General features: G+C 44.2%; 1 protein-coding gene across 2 annotated transcripts in view; it reads left to right on the forward strand.

Annotated features, from left to right (window-relative positions):
- Window positions 1-14961, forward strand: part of GLI3 (GLI family zinc finger 3) — a gene marked incomplete at its 5' end in the record, with an annotated part of 201889 nt that extends 186928 nt beyond the window's left edge. For both annotated transcript variants that reach the window (XM_081996622.1, XM_081996623.1), the window contains 5 exons: window positions 2871-3020; window positions 3539-3703; window positions 6304-6594; window positions 9864-10191; window positions 11375-14961. In XM_081996622.1, the coding sequence (XP_081852748.1) occupies window positions 2871-3020; window positions 3539-3703; window positions 6304-6594; window positions 9864-10191; window positions 11375-13665 (3225 nt within the window). In that variant the 3' untranslated portion in view covers window positions 13666-14961. The remainder of the gene's footprint in view (window positions 1-2870; window positions 3021-3538; window positions 3704-6303; window positions 6595-9863; window positions 10192-11374) is intronic.
- Between the last annotated feature and the right edge of the window lie 5279 nt (window positions 14962-20240).

The raw sequence follows: 20240 nt of genomic DNA on the forward strand, positions 1-20240 counted from the left end.
CTCATAATAGAGACCAGGGAGCCAAAAACACTGTGCAAAATCCAAAGGTAATTATCCAAGTCAAAGAACCTGAATGCCAGAGTTCACAAACTTCTGAACTTTTCTAATTGCTGTTGTTCACACAGCAAGACCTCCCTCTTCCTTTAAACACTTAAATATTGAGCATTGTCTCTGCCAAATGATAATGGTGAAAAATCCTGGTGTAGGTGTAGTGCCTGGTTTGTATTTGTGTAGTTCTGCCTATGTGCCCGTAGCAGATGACTGATCAGTTTTCAAATGATAACTCGAGCGAGTGAGGGCATTTGAATCTGACCCTACGTGGCCAAGATTACAAATGCTGTGTATCTCCTTACCTGAGAGCACTGTTGATTTCTGCTGTTGGCCTCCTGCTTGTGCCGATTTAATGTCTAGCAAGTGTCTTCTTCCAGACCGGCCTTCCAGTATTTGGGCACATTTATAGATCTGCTAAAATATCACCCCTCTGCAAAAAGCAATTGAGCAGCTCACTTGAGAGCTAAAGCAATTATGCAGATTAGCAGATGATGTCATGGGCTTCTTTCTTCTAGGCTTTACCTGAAGGTGAAGATGCTCAGAGGGTTTGAATGAGAATGAGATGGCTTTGCAGGTGAGCTCTCAGAGGCCACTTGGAGCCTCAAAGCAATGAGGGGAAACAGCGTGAAGAGGGGTTTGATTGTAGGAAAAGCACAGGGAGTAGGAAAGGAGTGACAGGATAAGAGAGCAGGGCAGACGAGTACAGAGGGACACAGTTGTGCAGTGACCTGAGGGTGATCGCAAGATACTTGGCAGGTGAGTCAATGGAGTGATGGAGAGAGGCGAATGGTCGAGTCACCATCCTTTGTCAGCTGCTGCAGGGAGCCTGGGCTGGGGAGGGAGTGGGGACAGGAATTTTATGCCCATGGGAAGGGCTGGAGGTCTGGAGGGCAAGGAGCGAGCTCATTTGCATGGGCAAAGAGAAGAAGTGTCCTATGGAGAATCTCTCTGAAAGACCGTCCGTGGTGCCTGCGTGTCCACACAGCAGGAGGGAAAGGGAAGTGCTGTTGTGAACTGATTGAACCAGCCTTGAAGTTTTTGTATCGAATGGAAAGCCTGTGTCACACACTCAATTTTCATTTCCCTCTTCGCCGTGTTAAGTTTAACCAAATAACTCACAGTCTAATGTTTACAGCAAGATTTGGCTAAGAATTACTTTAATGCATTGAGTTTTGTCCCGTTACTTCTCTTCTTTTTCAGGAGAGACGAGTGCACGTTAACCTCGTTGTACTCTTCCGATGCCATTTCACAGTGCAGGGCATCTGTACGCTTTTGCTACGGGCGTGTCTAGTATGAATGGACTAGAGATCTGCACTTGAAACATAAAACTCCTGCAGATTACATGTTGTACGTTGTCCAGCACATCTGCTCTCTTCATGCGCTCTGCGCGCCATCACAACTTTTAAGAAATGGCAATAAAGTTTCAGAAGGAGAAAAAGAGCAGTCATCTTTTATAGGCAATGCACATCTGTTTGCCATGGCAATGCCGCATAATTGTGAACAGAAGTGATTTTATTTGGTTTTCTGATTGTTTTCAGGACTTCAGAAAAGATCGGGATTATCTTCTTTGTGTTCCAGTATGAACTACTGAGTTTCTGTACGGCTGGCTTTTTCTGTGAGCTACTTACGGAGTAAATCCAGATTTCATTCTTGTTCTGTGATCAAATATAAACTCTGGAAGGATTTTGTCTAGTACCTTAATGGAAATAATCGCATTCGCTGAGAAATGTGGCCATCTAGTGGCACAGCTAGTAAGCTATGGTAGAAAGCACAGCAATGGGGAAGTCTCTGAAGCAGGGTTTCTCCAAGAGAGTTGGGGAGGATGAGTCAGGTAGCTCCTGCTGAAATTCCAGCCTTCATAAGCCTTCGAAGGTCCAGGGGTAGGGTGCTTTTGTTGTTTTCTGAAACTGTGCAAGAAAAATTCAAACAGTTAAACTTTGAAAAAACAGACCTATCTTGAGGCCAGACCTGATTCACCTGCCCGTTTCTGCTCAGAAACACAATCAGCGAGAATTAAATCCATATTTAAATGCTCTGCTGAACTGGATCTTAGTGAAGGGAACAGAGCAAGTTACTTTTCTGGAAGAGTAAAAGGTACACAGCCCCGGCCTGTCCCTGCATACACTCACACAGATGACACTGACCACAGCAAGATGTGTCCATGCATGTCAACAGGCCTGGGGCAAGTGTTGCTCCCAGCGACTTCCAGGCGGAGCCGTACTTGGCAATGGCAAAAGCTGGCTTGATGGGGTGCTTCGGAGCTCGGAGATTTTTGTTGCTACAGCATGTAGGGTTTTTTCCCCCACCACAATGTGTACACTAACCCAATACATTTACTGAAAGAAAATATGGGTAGCAGGGAGAACTGTTAAAAGTTTTGGTGAAAACTTGGTTTAGCAGTTCTGTTGATTTTTCAGGTTGGAGGATGTTTTTTTAAATGCCTGATTTTGTTAACCTTGTTTTTGTTGAGTGGCACTTAAGTAAGGCTTCCCTGATCTAAGAAGGCATTACTCAATGTGAATCACACAAGTGGTGCCATGCAGGAAATTATCCAGGATCCATTTAACAACCTGTACCCCTGAGGCCTGATCCAAAGCCTGTTGATGTCAGTAGAAACAAATTCATAGGCCTCAGTGGACTTCCAACGAGATCTATGAGTTGAACCCCGTTGGAGTGCAGACAATCTTCTTACTCTTTCAGTACCACAGGGTCCTGGTTCACACCAGAGCCCTCTGGTGCTCTTCCAGTGCAAAGCTGTGGGAAGGCTGATGACGGTGTTACGTTTCTGTTAAGCTGTAATCTCTCTTCTACCTAAACAGCATATAAACAATGACCATATACACGGCGAGAAGAAAGAGTTTGTGTGCCGATGGCTGGACTGTTCCCGGGAGCAGAAACCATTCAAAGCCCAGTATATGCTGGTGGTCCACATGAGGAGACATACAGGGGAAAAGCCACACAAATGCACTGTGAGTAAAGGGGGTTGTCTGTCAGACATTTGTTGGAGAAGAGACTACCGTGTCTGCTTTGTTATCCAGCTTGCCCAGATGACAAGAGGTTTAGGAGAACAGATTCATGGGATAATTTGGCCCACCTCCTCAAGTTTAAAGTGCAAAGAAACCCCAAAAGTCATTATTAAACAGGGCTCCGTTTGCTTAGTTATTTAAAAGCACTTTCTCTTAACAGAGCTGGGTGTTACTGCTGGCCACCAGCTTCCTAATGACTTTGCAATGGATTTCTGTCTTCGATGAAGTACACAAATACTCTGCTGTCCTGTAAGAGAAGATTTACATAATGCTGGAAGCATTTTCACTTGAGCTGTGATGGGGTTTGCCTGGGTAAAATTAAAATCCAACAAATCAACAGAAAATTATAATGGGCAAGATTATGAAGGCTTGGAAAGTTTCTAAACTTTTATAGGCCAGCTTTTACTGTTTCCTGCAAGTGGAAAGATTAAAATTAATCCAGACTTACTTTTTGTCTGCAGTTTGAAGGTTGTACAAAGGCCTACTCCAGACTAGAAAACTTGAAAACGCACTTGAGATCTCACACCGGAGAGAAACCATATGTGTGTGAACATGAAGGCTGCAACAAAGCTTTCTCCAATGCATCCGACAGGGCCAAGCACCAAAACAGGACTCATTCCAATGAGGTAAGTAAGCACAGTAATAACACACAAAGTAATAAAATTCTGTGTTGAACGGACTTACAGTGTTGTCGTAGCAATTTATGCCAGAGGACAGGCACAGAAACCCTCAGCAACCTGAAAGGAATGTAGTTCTAGATGGCTTTTACCAGCACAATAATTCCCATGTCATACAGACCTAGAGAGCTTGCTGATCTTTTTGTTAAGTGTAAGAGAGGTTTGAAGGAGGGGTGCAATGGAAACACAAGCGTTAACCAGGACAGATCCTGGTTTCCCTGAAAAACTCCCATCTTTCCCTCAAGAGCTGGAGGGGCTCATCCAACTCCTGGAGCGCGTCTCCTTGCCTGGGTGGGTGGTGACACCCGGTGGCAGCCGAGCCGAGCCCCGGCTCCTGCAGCATCCTGCAGCATGGCTGCTGCGGGCGGCTAGGGAGAAGTCTCCCAGGTTTGGAAAATTTGGGTTGCCCTGTAAGTTCTGCCTTTTCCTTCTTCTGTAAGCTATTTCAGTCTTTCCATCCTGAACAGACCTCATGGAGTAGGGATGCAGTGAAGGGAATTTGATCGTTATCAAGCGAACCAGTTGTGGCAGTCACAGCTGTCCCCCAAACTCTCACTGTCGCATCTCTTTGTTATATGTGTTTTCTGTTACTGCTGCCCCCTCTTTCAGGAATCACACCATCTTCATGCCTTGTCCCTGTTTTATTGCCCCATTTCAGGCTACAGAGGGAGTCACATCATCTCAATCTTGCTTCTTGGAGCCCAGTCTCTCCACCGTGACCTGTACCTGTACCCTATACCCCTAGCCTAAACCTGGATGTACTGAAAGGGCAGGACATACCAGCGTGGTGACTGTCTGCTGTGGAAATCATAGCAGCTATATCCATTTCTACAAGGCTTGTATCCTCCTCTAGCTGTCTGTCAGGTCTGTCGCAGGCAATCACTAGGGCTGGCAGAATCTCCTGGGAGCATTCATCTTCTTCCAGTCCCCTGGTCCCTGCAGCATCTCTTGAGTTACAAGGGAAGCAGAGAGCATTGCACATCTCTGAGTTCGCCCCGTGCCAGCAGTGTGTGCTCTCAGCAGCCCAACTAACAACTGTACGGAAGCCCAGCAGCAATTTTGTGAATTGTCACCAAGGTAGAAGGAAGTTTACCAAGTCTTGCCAATAGCTGACTGAGGTTTTTTTTCATTCATTACCTGAACCAATCTGTTTATTGCCTAGTTGATGGGTAAGATTCTCTCAAACTTAAAGACATGACTCCTTGTGTTTTAAGATCAGGATTTCATGTCTTAAAAGTAAGTCACCAAGAAAATTTTCTGCTGCACATCATTTCTGGTAGGTGCAGCAGCAAGGGCAAATGAAAAATTTCCTTCACCATTATTTCACAGTGAAGCAGGTTGATATTCTTAGGCAATGTACACTGATGGAGTGCCATGAATACTGTGGAAAGCACAGACCAAATTCAGCACTTCCTTGCAGTGCCGTTTTGGTTTTAAGTAGGTAACCTATAGACAGATTTAAAAGCAGCTGATATATCTTGATGCAGATATGCCTTACACATAAGAAGAGAGATAACTGACTTGTACTTCCATAGCATCTTGAGAAAACCTGCCTCAGTAACTCAGCATCAACTTTAAATTGCACGATTGTCATTTTTGCTCCTATTCAAGTGAATGGGAGTTTTTTTCTGCTGACGTCAGTGGAAGCAGGCTCAGGCCTTAGATAGCCATGAAGAAGCTACATTTGTCAAAAGCTCCACAGTGCCATGTGTAAGCAGACAGAGAGCCCCTTTGAGGAACTCTGCATGAGGGTCTCTTTTTTTTCTTGAGGACCAGTATAAATAAGACTGTAAAACAGTAGTTTCTTGGAAACAATTCAGTAATAAAAGTGAGTGAATGCTACATTGTTTCCTGAGGCAGTTAAAGTGTTTAGGAAGGACTGAACTCTTCTTTCTAATCCTCTTATAATACAAGAACAAAGTCTTTTTTAAATTATAAGACAGTAAATTTACTTTATTCTGTATTGCTTAGTGAACTAGAGAAATTCACAGACAAAGGAAGCATTTTTTTTAAAAAAAAGAATGATTAGTTATACTAGTAGCACTAATAGTACTAGTGCATATATCGCTGCAATGTGAAAATGCTTATGGTACTGTATCCTGTAAAATGCTTGCTCAGATAATCCTGCCTGAACAAATGTCCCAACATGTTTTGAAGGGGGTGGTGTGCCTCTGAATGTCAAGGAGTAGGTACTGGGCATACTAGAAATGGGATATCAAACTGCTGAGGGCAATGGACAGGATAGAAAAATAGGCCAATCTTCATAAATTGCCATAGCTCTGTTGACTATTCTGCTATGATAAGTCAATGCAGTGCCAGCTCATATCATGAGAGGCTCTACCCTCTCTAAACTATATAGCATTAATGGATACCCTCAAAACCAAGGGGTATTAATAGGTTTCACTAGGTACAGTCACTGTAGAGACCATAAATTAGATAACAAATTCACCGTGAAAGCATATAACTCAACATCAGCTGTGCTCCAGGGAGCTCTTCAGAAGTCCCACGTGGAATTAAATCTAATTTAACTGTTTTTCCTGTCTTGGCAGAAACCGTATGTTTGCAAGATACCAGGCTGCACAAAGCGCTACACAGACCCCAGTTCTCTCCGGAAACACGTAAAGACCGTGCATGGCCCAGAGGCACATGTCACCAAGAAACAGCGGGGAGATATTCACCCGAGGCCTCCGCCACCAAGAGACCCAGGCAGCCACTCTCAGACCCGGTCACCAGGCCATCAGACTCAGGGTGCAATTGGTGAGCAGAAGGACCTCAGCAACACTACCTCAAAGCGTGAAGAATGCCTCCAAGTGAAAGCGGTCAAGTCAGAAAAACCAATGGTATGCAATACACCGTGCCGCTCCCTTTGTCCTTTTTCTTCTTGCAAACAGTTAATAATCCGTTTATGAAATGCTCAGACCCGGAAACTAGCTCAAAAGGTTAGGTTTTGTGAGGTTTTCTTTTTTGTTTACATTGTAAAATGTTTTTAAAGCCTAAGAAATATCAAATAAAAAGATTACCTCTGGTCTGTGCAATATGCAGTAAGTGCAGTGTTGGCAACACTCACAATAATTGTTTCTCTTAAAGCTCCATCTTTTGGAATCAGCATATTATGACAAAATAACAGTTTACATTTTTAAAAAGGCATTTTTTTCCGCTCTCCTGTTTACAGAAGAAAGTTATGTGAATCCTGCGGGCTCAAAACTGGAATGCAAAAGAAAAAGAAGTCCAAAAGTCTAAAATGATGATATTAATGATGATAATTTTTGGAGAACCTGGGGAAACAATCAGATTTTAAGGGGCTTCAGGTTGTCAGGTCATGGATCAAACCGAAACAAAATAAACTGACTTTCTTAAACAGCAGGAGGAGATCTTTTGATAACATTTGCTCTCTATTGTAAAGTGACCTCTTATGTTAATCTAATACTTAATTTAACTTTACTAAGTGTACCTAATTCGAATTTAACTAAATTGAGCTTAAATTAAGAGTCTCTGCAGGTCTTTTCACTGGTTTACCTTCATGTATTGTGTTAAACCAGTATAGCCTTGAATGTTGAAAGAACCTTATTACATTTTTTGACATGCTCTCTTAAATAAAGACGTTTTTCTTTCATTTTCTTGCATTTCATGTGCTGTCCATCCTCTCCACAAGGATTAAAACTAGCAAAGGCAGTCACTCCATCCTCTTCCACATCTGAGTCTACGATTCATCTGGACCCAACCCTTAGGGACTAGAAATACAAGCCCTCCAAATTCTGCTCATATTGTTAATCATGCTGCAATTGAAAGTGATTACTCATTGAAATACGAGTTACTGCTATATTGTGCCTAAGGCTTATACCCGAACTGTGGAGTATTAGTTCTGAATTCAGAAACTTCCAAGGCCCCAGAGTTCACTCCCACTGAAGTCTAAAGGAGATCCTCTGCCGTTTTTGGTGATAACTACCTTAGACTAGAAAGGAACAAACCCCATTCCCCTCTTGCTTAGCTAGGTAAATCTGTAGTGTTATTGAGGTATGTTGAGTGTAGATGGTTTTAACATGAATAAAATTTGCGGGAGAGTGGTATTAATGCTGATTGCTTACGTAGTATTAAATATTTCTCACTGAAATACATCTAAAAACAATTCTGTATTTCTGCTTTTCGTTGCTTGTATGAACTATAAGATATATTTTCTGTTTTTCAACTAATCCAATGTCTTTTCTGTCTAATGCTCTTAAATGTCTTGTTCTAACTTCCTAAGGACAGTGGGTAATAAGGTGAGGGCATTTTAACTTTTCTGCTGTTTTTCTTATTGCAACATTATTTATGTCTTTATTTTAGCCTTCTGCCTGTTGTCCAATCATTCCTTTATTTAGTAGTGTGCAATCCATCAAACTCATTCCCAAATGTAATGTGCTGTGAGCATTTTGCAACACTTGACATGTGAAAAATCTGACTTATATTGGTGAAATGTTTTCAGAAATGTCTTCGTACCTTCCCTTCTAGATGAGACATCCATTTTTTTCTCTATTGCACGTCTAGAAATGTATGTTCTCCATAATACAGTTCTTACTTCTGTAACCTACCTCACTGTGATCTTGACATGTGAGCTACAAGAACACGCTTCTGACCATTATTACTCTTCATACGGAGCTATCGTCCAGAAGCACAAACTCTCTTCTGTATAATAACTGTTATTTCTATTCTTGTCACCAAATGTGCCATCGCCAGGATCTGGAAATGAACTTGCTCAGTGTGGCCTCATAATTCTAAGTATCATCATTCAAGTTAGAAATAATAAAATAGTTATTGCATCTTAAGGGACTCCTCAGGGGCATATGAAGCTACAGTAGTGCCATGAATCTGTGTCTTCATTCACTGATGTTAAAAGCAAGAGCGGTCACTGCTACCTCAGAAATTCTAGCTAGCATTTGTCAGTTAAATGTGCACAAAAATCACAGGCTGGCAGAAAAAAATATTAAAAAAAACACAGGAGAAACCCCAAAAGTGAAATAATTAAACTGTTCTTGGGAGCAAAATGATACTGCATGCCCCACTGATTTGTGATCACACTGATATGACCTACAGTGAGATATTACTTCCAGAGACTTCTGTCTGTCTTGTCCTGTCTGTTTTGTCTGTCGGTCTATCTGTCTGAGTGTTTCAGTTTGTCAGAGAAATTTTCCCATTCTTTTACAAGAACTTTATGAGTATAAAAAGTAAATTAAGCCCATGTTTCCCCACAGCAAGAATTCCACTAGAGCAGCAGGGAACACTGTTAAGAAAGAAGCAGCTATTGCGGTGGGTTTATATCCCCCTAGATTAGCGGCCTGTATTGTGTACTTAAATTCTTAAATTTTTATAAAATCATAAATTCTAATGAAATGAAGGATTTGATTCAGTAGATCATCGCCTTCCTGATTCAGGGCAGAGGTGATGTAAGTTAGGTATAAGAGGAGGTATAAATTAGACCCAAATGCTGCTAGGGTCACAGGATGCTGATAATATGATACAGTATTTTTTGCACTGATGCTTTGTCCCTCTTTTATTACATGCCAACATTTCAGGCCAACCGCTGCTCCTAACAATGAGCCTTAGGCTTGGAAAATACTTATATTCTTTAGCCACGAGTCTAATTTAAAAAAAAAAACAAATTCCAGTGTTGTTGGAGTCTTGTTTGTTTGTTTGCTTGCTGCAAGCCTAGCCATGTAAATTAGACCTCATAACATGGCTGAATTCTCATTTGGCTTATTGAGCTGCAGCTTCAGTTGGGAACAGCGCATGCCCAAAGTACAGTATCCATCCATCCCTGCTCACAAATGACATGAAGTGATAAAAGCAATTATGGGAATAACTGAAAGAAGTGTCTCATGTAGATATAATGCATACTATCAGCAAGATACTAAAGTGGATTTTAATCTCAAAGTTTTGCAATGGCATTCACTGCAGTTAAAATCAATATCTAGAAAGCCTTTTAATTGATGATCACTCTCATCATTTAATGTTAAACTTTTCTTTACATTTGTTTTTCTTTGGCTCCATTTAGACCCACATTTGCTGTAAGTGCTCTTGTTAACATTGTTTGCTTAGCCCTCACGTTCTTTTCTTTCTTATTTCACTTCAACAGACATCTCAGCCAAGCCCTGGTGGTCAGTCTACATGCAGCAGCGAACAGTCCCCCATCAGCAACTATTCCAACAATGGGATCGAGCTTACTCTGACTGGTGGTGGTAGTGTAGGAGACCTCAGTGTCATCGATGAAACCCCAATCATGGACTCTACCATTTCCACAGCCACCACAGCGCTTGGCTTACAGGCCAGGAGGAATATGACAGGGACCAAATGGATGGAGCAAGTGAAATTAGAAAGGTTGAAACAAGTTAATGGAATGCTTCCAAGACTGAACCCCGTTCCACCTTCCAAAGCCCCGACCTTGCCGCCTCTCATAGGAAATGGTGAGATACACATAGCAGGAGTGGTAACACTTTTTGTCTTTAAATTTGTTGCTTGCTAGCACAATCTTGCTACCCTTGCAAAACAGTAGCGCAGCTTATGAAACTCAGCAGCTGTGAGAATAGTTTGTAAATTGATCACTTTTTGTTTATCCCCTCATTACAAGTCCTACTATCCGCCCTGAGAGAAGCCAGATAGTCCCGTGTTTTACAGAACGGGGGCCAGCAGGGGAACCACGCATCGCGTTTGAAATATTCCCTGCAGTTAAAGGTTTGGACCCAAAATCATCATAATCCTGTCTTGTTTTGAGGCAAGGCAGGTGAAATAAATACCTGCCAGTTTATTGTATGGAAGTGTTTCAGATGAGGCTTTAACAAGGCACCCTTTGCATAGATGTGTTAGGCTGCCCTTTAAATAAACTGCTTCCACACGTATGAGTAATCATATCTACAGATACAACTGCTACAAAGGGCAGATATCCATGAGTGGGAGCAAGGCAAGATTAAACCCTGAAGATCAATAGTTGTTTTCGTACAAGGAGCCGTTTGTGGCCAAAACGTATGTCCCTGCTGCCTCTATGTTGCCTACAACGTGCCGGTAGGCTTCTGCACTCCACCCAGCAGTGACAGCCCAGGTTTTCCAAAACTCATTCCATCAAAAGAAACTATGTAAATATAAGAAATGTATTCTGTTTACTTAAAAATAAAACAAGGAAATCAGCAAAGATGTTTTGCAGTTGTTAGGAGTTGTTTCAAGAATATTTCAAGATGTCTTAGAAATGACCTTGAATAGCCTCCAATTTGTATATTTTGCCATTCCATGCAAATGCCTGTTCAATTATATTTTGCCTATAAAAAGCTCCCGTATGAATGTGTCCTTTTGGCACATCAGTCAGCATAGCTGCACTGCAGGCTGGAGCACTACACCAGCTGATGACAGTTTGTGGCTATGGCCTATAATTTTTTGTGCTGGGATTCTCACTGAAGTGTTACCCTTGAGTCTGTGAATTAGCTTTTAACCTAAGAACACAGCTTTTATCCCTACTTCTTTCAAAAAAGAGCCCTGCTGTGATTTGCTGTGATGATGCTGGCTCTTCCTCTATTTTTCCCTTTCTTCTTTACTGGGTGTTTTCTGTACCGTTTTTTGGGTGATGCCCATTTGTTTAACTGCAAATTTTACCTCCAGGTACCCAGTCGAACAGCAGCTGCAGTGTAGGAGGATCCATGACTATTCTGCCAAACAGGAACGAACTTTCAAGTACGGACATCACTGTGTTGAACATGCTGAACAGGAGGGACAGCAATACTAGCACGATCAGTTCAGCCTACTTGAGCAGCCGCAGGTCCTCTGGAATCTCACCTTGCTTCTCCAGCCGGAGGTCCAGCGACGCCTCTCAGGCGGAGGGAAGACCACAGAACCTGAGTGTTGCAGACTCCTATGACCCCATCTCGACAGATGCCTCCCGGCGCTCCAGTGAAGCGAGCCAGTGTGATGACCTGCCAAGTCTTCTCAGCCTCACCCCGGCCCAGCAATACAGGCTGAAAGCTAAATATGCAGCAGCTACTGGTGGACCCCCACCAACTCCACTGCCTAACATGGAGAGGATGAGTCTCAAAACAAGGATGGCACTCTTGGGTGACTGCAGGGAGTCCGGAGTATCTCCACTGCCTCCAGTGAATGCCCCTCGAAGATGTAGTGATGGTGGGGCAAATGGTTACAGCAGGAGGCATTTTCTGTCTCATGATGCTCTAGGAAACGGGACGAGGAGAGCCAGTGATCCAGTCAGAATGGCCTCTGACAACTTCTCTGTCCCTAGAGTCCAGCGTTTCAACAGTCTTAATAGCGTTAACCCTCCCGCTTTGCCTCCATCCATGGAAAAGCGCAACCTTGTTCTTCAGAACTATACCCGTTCTGAGGGTGGCGTCTTCCGCGGCTTCAGCTCCCCATGTCCTCCAAGCATCAGTGAGAATGTTGCCCTGGAGGCTGCTACGATGGAAGCAGGTGGCAGTCTGAATGATGAGGATCTCCTGCCAGATGATGTGGTTCAGTATCTGAATTCCCAGAACCAGGGCATGTACGACCACTTGTTGAACAGTGTCGTAGACAGCAACAAAATGCATCACAGCTCAGTGTTAGAAAACAACAACCCCAGCAGCTTTGACCAAGCCCCTCCACCGAGCAATCAGCAGGCAGGTTCCGAGGCAAACAAGAGTGACTTGCCCATTCAGTGGAATGAAGTAAGCTCAGGAAGTTCTGACTTATCTCCTTCGAAACTGAAATGTGGTCAGCGCTCAGCAGTGCAGCAGACTCGGGCCTTTGGACTGTATAACAATATGATGGTTCAGCAGCAGAACCTGGAGAGAAGCAGCATGGCCCAGCAGAACAGCTATCAGAACTTGGTGGAGAACAACAGTTCTTATGGTTTACAGCAAAACACGGTCCTTGGCAGCGGAGCTGGTAATTCTTTCAATGTGCAGCCCAATAAACCTTACAGTGAAAGCATCAGCAGGCAAGCAATGATGTCTGGGGCAATGGACAATTCCTGTGGTGTGGCAGTTCAAGGGCAGAAGCTGAGAAGCAGCAACATGCCAGTAAGTGGGAACCAGCAAAATTTCAGCCATCCCATGGCATCCAGTGATCAAGCCACCAGTATGGCAAATGGGATGCAGAACAGGAATGTGATGGAACAGGAATATTTGCAAAACCAGCCAGTCGGAGATGGCATTCATTACCAGGGAGTCAATCAGTCTGGTCAAATGATGCTAGGGCAGGTTAGTCCTACCTCACAAAGCAGTCTGTATCAAGGGCCACAGAGTTGTCCGCCGGTGTCTCACACCATTGGCAGCCAGCCTTCAGGTTTATTGGTGGCCAAAAGTTACCAGCCATGCTCTAATTACAGTGGCAACAGACGGCAAAATGTGTTGAGAAACAACCTGGCACAACAGCAAGGACACGTAAGTGATGGCAACCAGACGTACAGGGTAAACACCATTAAGATGGAGATGCAAGGTCAATCACAGCAGTTCTGCTCTAACGTGCAGAATTACTCTGGTCAGTTATATGACCAAACCACAGGATTTAGCCACCAAGCTATGAAAACAGGTTCCTTCTTCGGTTCGGAAACTAACTGCCTGCTGCAGGGGACTGCGACTGCAAACTCATCGGAGCTTCTTTCCCCGGGGGCTAACCAAGTGTCGAGCACAGTTGACAGCATTGACAGCAACAGCCTAGAGGGTGTGCAGATTGATTTCGATGCTATCATAGATGATGGGGACCATGTCAGCTTAATTTCGGGAGCCCTGAGCCCGAGTATCATTCAGAATCTCTCCCGTAATTCCTCACGCCTCACCACTCCCCGAGCGTCTCTTACATTCCCAGCTATGCCCGTAAGCACAACCAACATGGCTATTGGGGACATGAGCTCTTTGTTGACCTCACTTGCAGAAGAAAGCAAGTTTCTTGCTGTTATGCAATAGACATCAAAAAAAAAAAAAAAGGCAACAAAAAACCCTTAGGAGATAACAGATGAAAAAAAAAAGACTCATATTTTTTAGTTGTGTATGTATTTTAGCAATCTCATCTCACCTAAATGGGATGTGTTTCAAGTATATTCCTTTTATGGAATAAGGACTCTGAAAACCCTAAAGTGTTCTAGGGAGAAACTGTCTTCCATTTCAGTTTTGAATCAGTATTGCTACACCCATTCCTCCCCGCCTCTCTCTTTTCTCTCTCTCTCCCCCTTTTTGAATGTCTGTATGCTTCCTTTTTTTTTTAATTGTAAACCAATGTAAACGTGTGAAGTGCATGTTTTTGTTTTGTTTTGGTTGTTTCTTTTTTTTTAAAAGAAAGGTCTGATGAAATGACTTTGCAATTTTCTGTTACTCAAACTAGACCTTGTAGAATTATTGCAACTTTTCCCCCTAAACATATAGGCACAAAATAACCAGGCACAATGTGAAAGGAGTATACAGCGATGAAATCCTCTCTATATGCATTGGATACATCGCACTGAAGCGGACAACCAGTTTAGAAATGCACTGCCATGGTACCCCTAGGCTGTAGTTTCAGACTCATGGAGCACAAGAAATTAGGAGGTTCAAGCAAATAAGAAATGTAAAACCATCAGCCCTTTGATCCCTAGCAAATGTTTAAGGTTCTTGTAAACACACACACAGATAGCTGTCACTGCCTTGCATAATGATACTGAGATTGTGTCATGTTTAATCCATTCCAGAGGAGGGAGGGGACCAGAAAGCTATTCTTAGTCCCATTCTCATCTTTTGTAGTATTTGGTATTCTGTTTTTCAGCCTTCTTTTTTAAATGACTGGATAGTGAAATTATGGGCATGTTTGGTGATTTGGGTAGTCTATAATCCCTTCATTGCATGCCACATTTGTGGCGAGACGATCAGGGTCTTACAGAATATTTCATACAATGAAATAACAAAATTGCAGTATTCCATACTGGAGGCTTTTTTTTTTTTAATGCGAATTGTTGAGATGTAATTTGCTGAGTCACTGGTTCTTATTCGCAGTAACAGTTCCTCTGCCGGGAGAACGGTCTTGTACATCCCTTTTAGCACATACAGCTTCGTGGATGGATCGTGTGTTTTAAAATAAGTAAATGCCCATTGACATAACACAGAGTTATGGCTTCAAAAGCATCATGGTCATGGCATGTAAAACAAGTAGAAAATGAATGGCTCAGTTCTCAGACTAGCCAAATAAATCAAAGTGATTGCAAGCAATCTGACAATCTTAAATGTTTTTCCACTGTATCCTGGCTTTACAAAATTAAGACATTTAAACAGCCATTAAAAATAGCAAAGAAACAAGCAGAACAGCAAGTATGTCTGGTAACTAATCAAAACTCGAAAAGACCAACCCAGCCTCTTTCTCTTGGTGACACTAATGTGCATTTCATTTCAAAGTGAACCAGTGAGTCAATGCCCAGGCTCAGTTACACCAGCAAAAACTGGAACTAATGCACTGTGGTCATGAAGCTACTCACTGGTAGAGGTGAATGGCATTTGCTCCATAAGCGCTGCCTCTTCCGGCATGTTTTCTGCTGTGCTGGGCTCCATGACTGCACCCCTGAACACACAGGTGCTCCTGAGTAAACAGGAGAACAGTTAGAAGACCAGGGTTTGAGTTCAGCCACTCCTAAAGCTGCATGCAAGTCCAGCCCTTGCAGACTTCACAGTTAAATCCGTATAGTGCATCCTATGGGATGTAAATGGTGCAGGCACTTACAGTCATGGATTTGATATCTGTAAGGAGCTGGTGTTAGAGTAGATGTACAATGAGAAGGAGGAGTGTGGTCAGTTTTGAAACATAGATAAACTTCAGCCTGGTCAAAATTGGGAATAGCACCAGAAAGTGATTTCTGTAGGCTAAAAGGCTGTAACACTCATTTTTTTGACTGTAAAAATACCAGCTGATTCAGGGCTTAGCATTTGAGGAATCTATAGGAATACCACCTCAGTGAAGTTGTTGGATAACATTGATCTATTAACAGCTGTTAGAATCAGAGGAAGATGCTGTAAGTCAGTAGGAAAACATCATAGGAATCCAGTGCTGGGGCCATATTTAGGCTTATCACAGCACATACCAAGTGATTGGCACCGTTAGCTGGAATGTCAGAAATCAAGACAAATGTAAATATCCAACAGGTTTTATCATCATCCAGCTCCTGTCTTTCTCCGTATCTTTAGCAAGCATTTCTTCCCTCCTCTGTCTCATGCACGCACATTCCCCCATCCCGCTCCTTGCCCGTTCTCCTCCCGACCTCCCTGCCCATGACCACCAACTACCAGCCCTCCCGCAGTGGTCCCTGGGATGCGTGGGGAATCGGGCATAGCTCACCATGGCAAATGGTTTGTTTGCTGTTGCAACATGGCGAAGCTGCTCCCTGTTGCACGCTCATTGCCCAGAGGCAGCCCTGTACGTGGCCCTTGCCCCTGCCCTACTGCTGCCGGGGCGAGGAGGGACGCCTCCGGCTGGGCAGGTCACCGGGGGAAGGAGGGATGCTTTGGTGGGAATGCCGCGCTGTACATTGCAGTGCTATGGTATGGCTCATACCCCTGCGCAGAAACAGCAGCGTATGCATGAGGAAAGGCTGTGCTGGACGTGTTTCAGATGGTTCTCGGTAACCAATTGCGGGCTGTTTATTAAGCCATCAATTACATGTTTATAAACAATTTCAACAGGGACGCTTATGACCAGCTTGGGAGTAGGTGGCTTGGGAGAGAAGCCTTTTATTGTTATAGAGCCAATACATTAAAAAAAAAAAAGAAAAAAAACCCAAGCTATTTTTTTAAACTCAATTTTCCAGTTCATAATTGTATTTGCTGGTCCAATTGAAGCTGGGAAGCTATTAACAGATGTGATCCATCAGAGCTTAGAAGGAGCCATTCATATTGCTCAAGGCTAAAAGGGACTATTTGAGTAGCTAATTTGCCTTCCTGGATTTGACAAACCTTTGTCACTCACTTACCCCTGTCTTGCGCCAACAATGTGTCTTGGTCGAAACCACATGCTCCAGAAAGGCATCCCGTTTTGATTTGGCAATGTCAAAGAACCAGAGGCTCCACCATGTCCTTGGGGAGTTTGTGCAAATGGTGTATGATTTTCACCATTAGGCGTATGTGCCACTTATGTTCATGTGTCATTTGCCAGCATTTAGTATTTTCTCATGTTTTTCTGGTTTATGCTAAAGAGCCTGTTTTGGTACCTGTGGGGATAGCAATACATCGTAGCCCAGCTATCTTGGGTTTGGGGTTTGTTTTGATAAGGTAGACTGAGTGCTCTGAGCATGGCAGTGTTAGGCTGGACACCAGCTTTCACTTGTCAGCTGCCTTCTCAATGTGTGGCAGTCTGGGGAAAGTCTGGCCATCATGGCTCACATGTTTACTGGCACCCCTCTACTCCTGCTCTTCCAGTTACAGAGCCAAAGCTTGCTTTTGTGTATCTATCATCTGGCACATCAGCTGGCATTGCCATTGTAGCAGTTGGAAACCCACGGCTCACCCCAAAGTACTAGAAAATGCAAAAAATATTGTGAGTTTCCTGTTTTTAAAGCGTTGCAGCCTGAGTCTAAATCACCTTTTCTTCTAATGGCTCTGTGAGGGTTTTCCAGACCCATTACTGTCGGCCTTGGGCGCATCCGCCTCACTCAGCCTGCGAGAAGCATGCGTATTTCTGCAGGCGGCTTTACTTTCCACAAAGTAGTGGGAGTCACCAGGGAGAGTTCATCCATCAGGTACACCCGGGTGGAGGAAAAGTGTTTTTGCAGAGCAGTCAGTGGGCTTCCGGAGGGGGTTTGCTGGTGAGTGCCACGGCCCCGTACATCCACATGGCAGATGATGTCCCCTTGGAGAGTGGCCCCAAATGGTACGTGCGTTAAGATGCTGGCTCGCTCACTCGCTTCCAGTCATTGCTTCCCCCTCACCCCTCGATGAAGCGGGCGGTTGGCTCGCCTCCGCCTGTTGCGCAATGGCTCGTCCTTCTGAACAGCAGTGTTTATATTCCCGCAATGTATGTGCCTTATTTTGTGTTGATCCTGTAAAAGAGAGGGACCAAGATGTGTTGCCAAATTTTCCCAATGAGGCTGTACTCGCCATTCAGCTAATAGCACATACCACTGTTAATAGTGTCCGAAACGTCTTGTAAACCTCTGGTATTCATGTGTTATTGTCCTTGGATTGGTGGAATGTCTCCTATGGAACAGTTACTGTTGTCAGTCCTGCAGATGTGTAAGATAAAAATGTGTTCATTCTTTTTTCACTTTTTTTTTAGTTTTTTTTTTAATAAAGCTTGTAATCCTTTTTTAAAAAAAAAAAAGAAAATGTGTAAATACATTTATGTACGGTAGGAATAGTGTTCAGCTGTAACAGGCCTTAGTGGTCTTCATTTGATAAACCTGCAGTTATGATCTGATGTTTCTCGAGCCTTAGGTTGATCTGAAGGGTCTGTAGCACTGTGTACATATAAACTGTACTTCTGCTTTCAGAACCACTTAGCTCTTTTGTAACAAAGAAAAAAAAATGTTTCTTACAATGTCAATAAAAACACAAAAGCCTTTGTACTTAAGTTCTTAGCTTTCAGCTTCTAAAATATCTCCTTGGGGGAGGGAGTAATTTTTTCATTCGGCTGGAGAGCCTGGTTGCAATCAGCGTGTGCATCGCTTCCACTCATGGTCGCTCACTTTTCTGTTTCTGCTTCCCAGCCGATTGCTTCATTTCATTCACATTTAAAAAACCGATGGGAAAGCAACACAGGGCGTTCACCTTCCCTTTAAAGAAGAATGGCTGGGGGGTGCCGGGAGGAGAAATAAATGAAACTGCAGTGTCACACAGATCAAATGTTTGAAAGGAGGGGAGAAACCCACCCGGTTAACTCTGCTGCAAGAGCAGGCATTTAGAGGTCAAAGCCAAGCTGCGCTGAACTCTGGGCTGTTACACGGGGGCTGCGTTTTCATACCTTGCTCACCAGGGGCCTCTTGCAATGGCTCGGCCGCCCACAAAAAAGCACGGGAAGGGGGAAGAGAAGCTCCTCTGGCTGGGTTAGTCCGTACTGTCCACTCTGGTGGGTTCTTGCGTGGTCTGCAGAAGAACTAGATGCAGTCTTCTTCAAAGCCAGGATTTTGGACATAGCGAGTGTTGCTGTTGAGTGTAGCAGTCATGTGGGTGATGTCGAGTCAGTTGGGGCAAACCATAAAGGAGAAGTCGTAGCGCTGCTTGGTTTTAATGTGACTGAGCCATTCTCATTTCAAGAGCTTTTGGTTTAGTTGCTCGTACCTTGGCAAGACCCAGACCACTCGTTTGAGCTGTTGGTGCTCAGCATCTGCCTTACTCCTTCCTCAGCCAAAACGGTTGAGCCATTTATGAGACCAAGGCAAGTAACCTTACTTTTTTTTGCCTATGTTAACTTCTCACTTTTTTTTTGTTCGTTTGCCTTTTTTTTTTCTGTCCACCCTTCAGCCCGTATTAAGCTTTTGTCATTTAGCACAAAGCTTAAGGTATGGGAAGGACGAAGGGTGGAAGGGAGAGGTGTAGCTTGCCCAGCTGAGAAGCCCATGAGGCTGGAGAGGCCTGGGAGCAGTCTGGTAGCGGTGAAGGAGACAGCAGCAGGACAGGGTGCTTGATGGTGGCCATACTGACTTATCTCATGTGCTGCAACCCAAAGCCCTCCCAGAGCCTGGCAATGCTCCAGCATCAGCATACTGAGGGATGGCAGTCACTTCTGCCTGGCTTCCTCCACCAACAGGAGGTCAGAGGCAGGGATGGGACAAACCTGGGACAAAGACATACTGCAGCAGTGGGGAAATGAGCAGGCCTATGGGGTTGGGGGGCTGTCAGTAGCAGGATCCATGCTGACCATCGAGCACGTCCGTTGGGGGCCTAGAGGTGAATGCAGCACTTCTGACCCTACCAGCAGCCCCTTGCTGCTAGTGGGAGACAAGGGACTCCCGCTTCTGAAACACTAAAACGCAGTAAAAAGACGCGCACGTGCATGCATGGGTGCAGAGCGTCATGCTAAACCAGTGCCGGTAGCGTTGCACACCTGCTCCAATAAGGAAGCCCACGCAACTGGACTGCCAGCCCCTCTCCATGCTCCTTGCACCATGGTATCACGCCGCTACCTTTAACCATCCTCATGCATGCTCATTTTTTAGTTGTATCTATCTCCTCCACCAGCTGGATCTACATCAAGATGATTGTCAAGAGGGCAGGAGATGCCATGGGGACCCCTGCCCCTTCATCACCATAGCTGTTTGCTGTGTTGAGGGTGCAGATGAAGACGCTGCCAGGCGGTGCGAGGTCAGGCACAGCGTTTGCAGAGGTGAGCTCTGCCAGGGGAAGGGCTGGGGCATTTTTCTGGCCACCAGCCTGACTTGGGATTGGGCCAACGAAGAACTGCATGGTCAAAGCTGCAGCCGAGTGCAGGAGGACCTGCGTTTCCATGTGATAAAGTAATGCCAAGTCCTCAGAAAAACAAGAAATAGGGCAGTCATGGTTTGTATCGTCCAAAATTAGCGGATGCTGTTGAC

Source organism: Phaethon aethereus (assembly GCF_964289735.1).
Source record: "Phaethon aethereus genome assembly, chromosome: 2".
NCBI lineage: Eukaryota > Metazoa > Chordata > Aves > Phaethontiformes > Phaethontidae > Phaethon > Phaethon aethereus.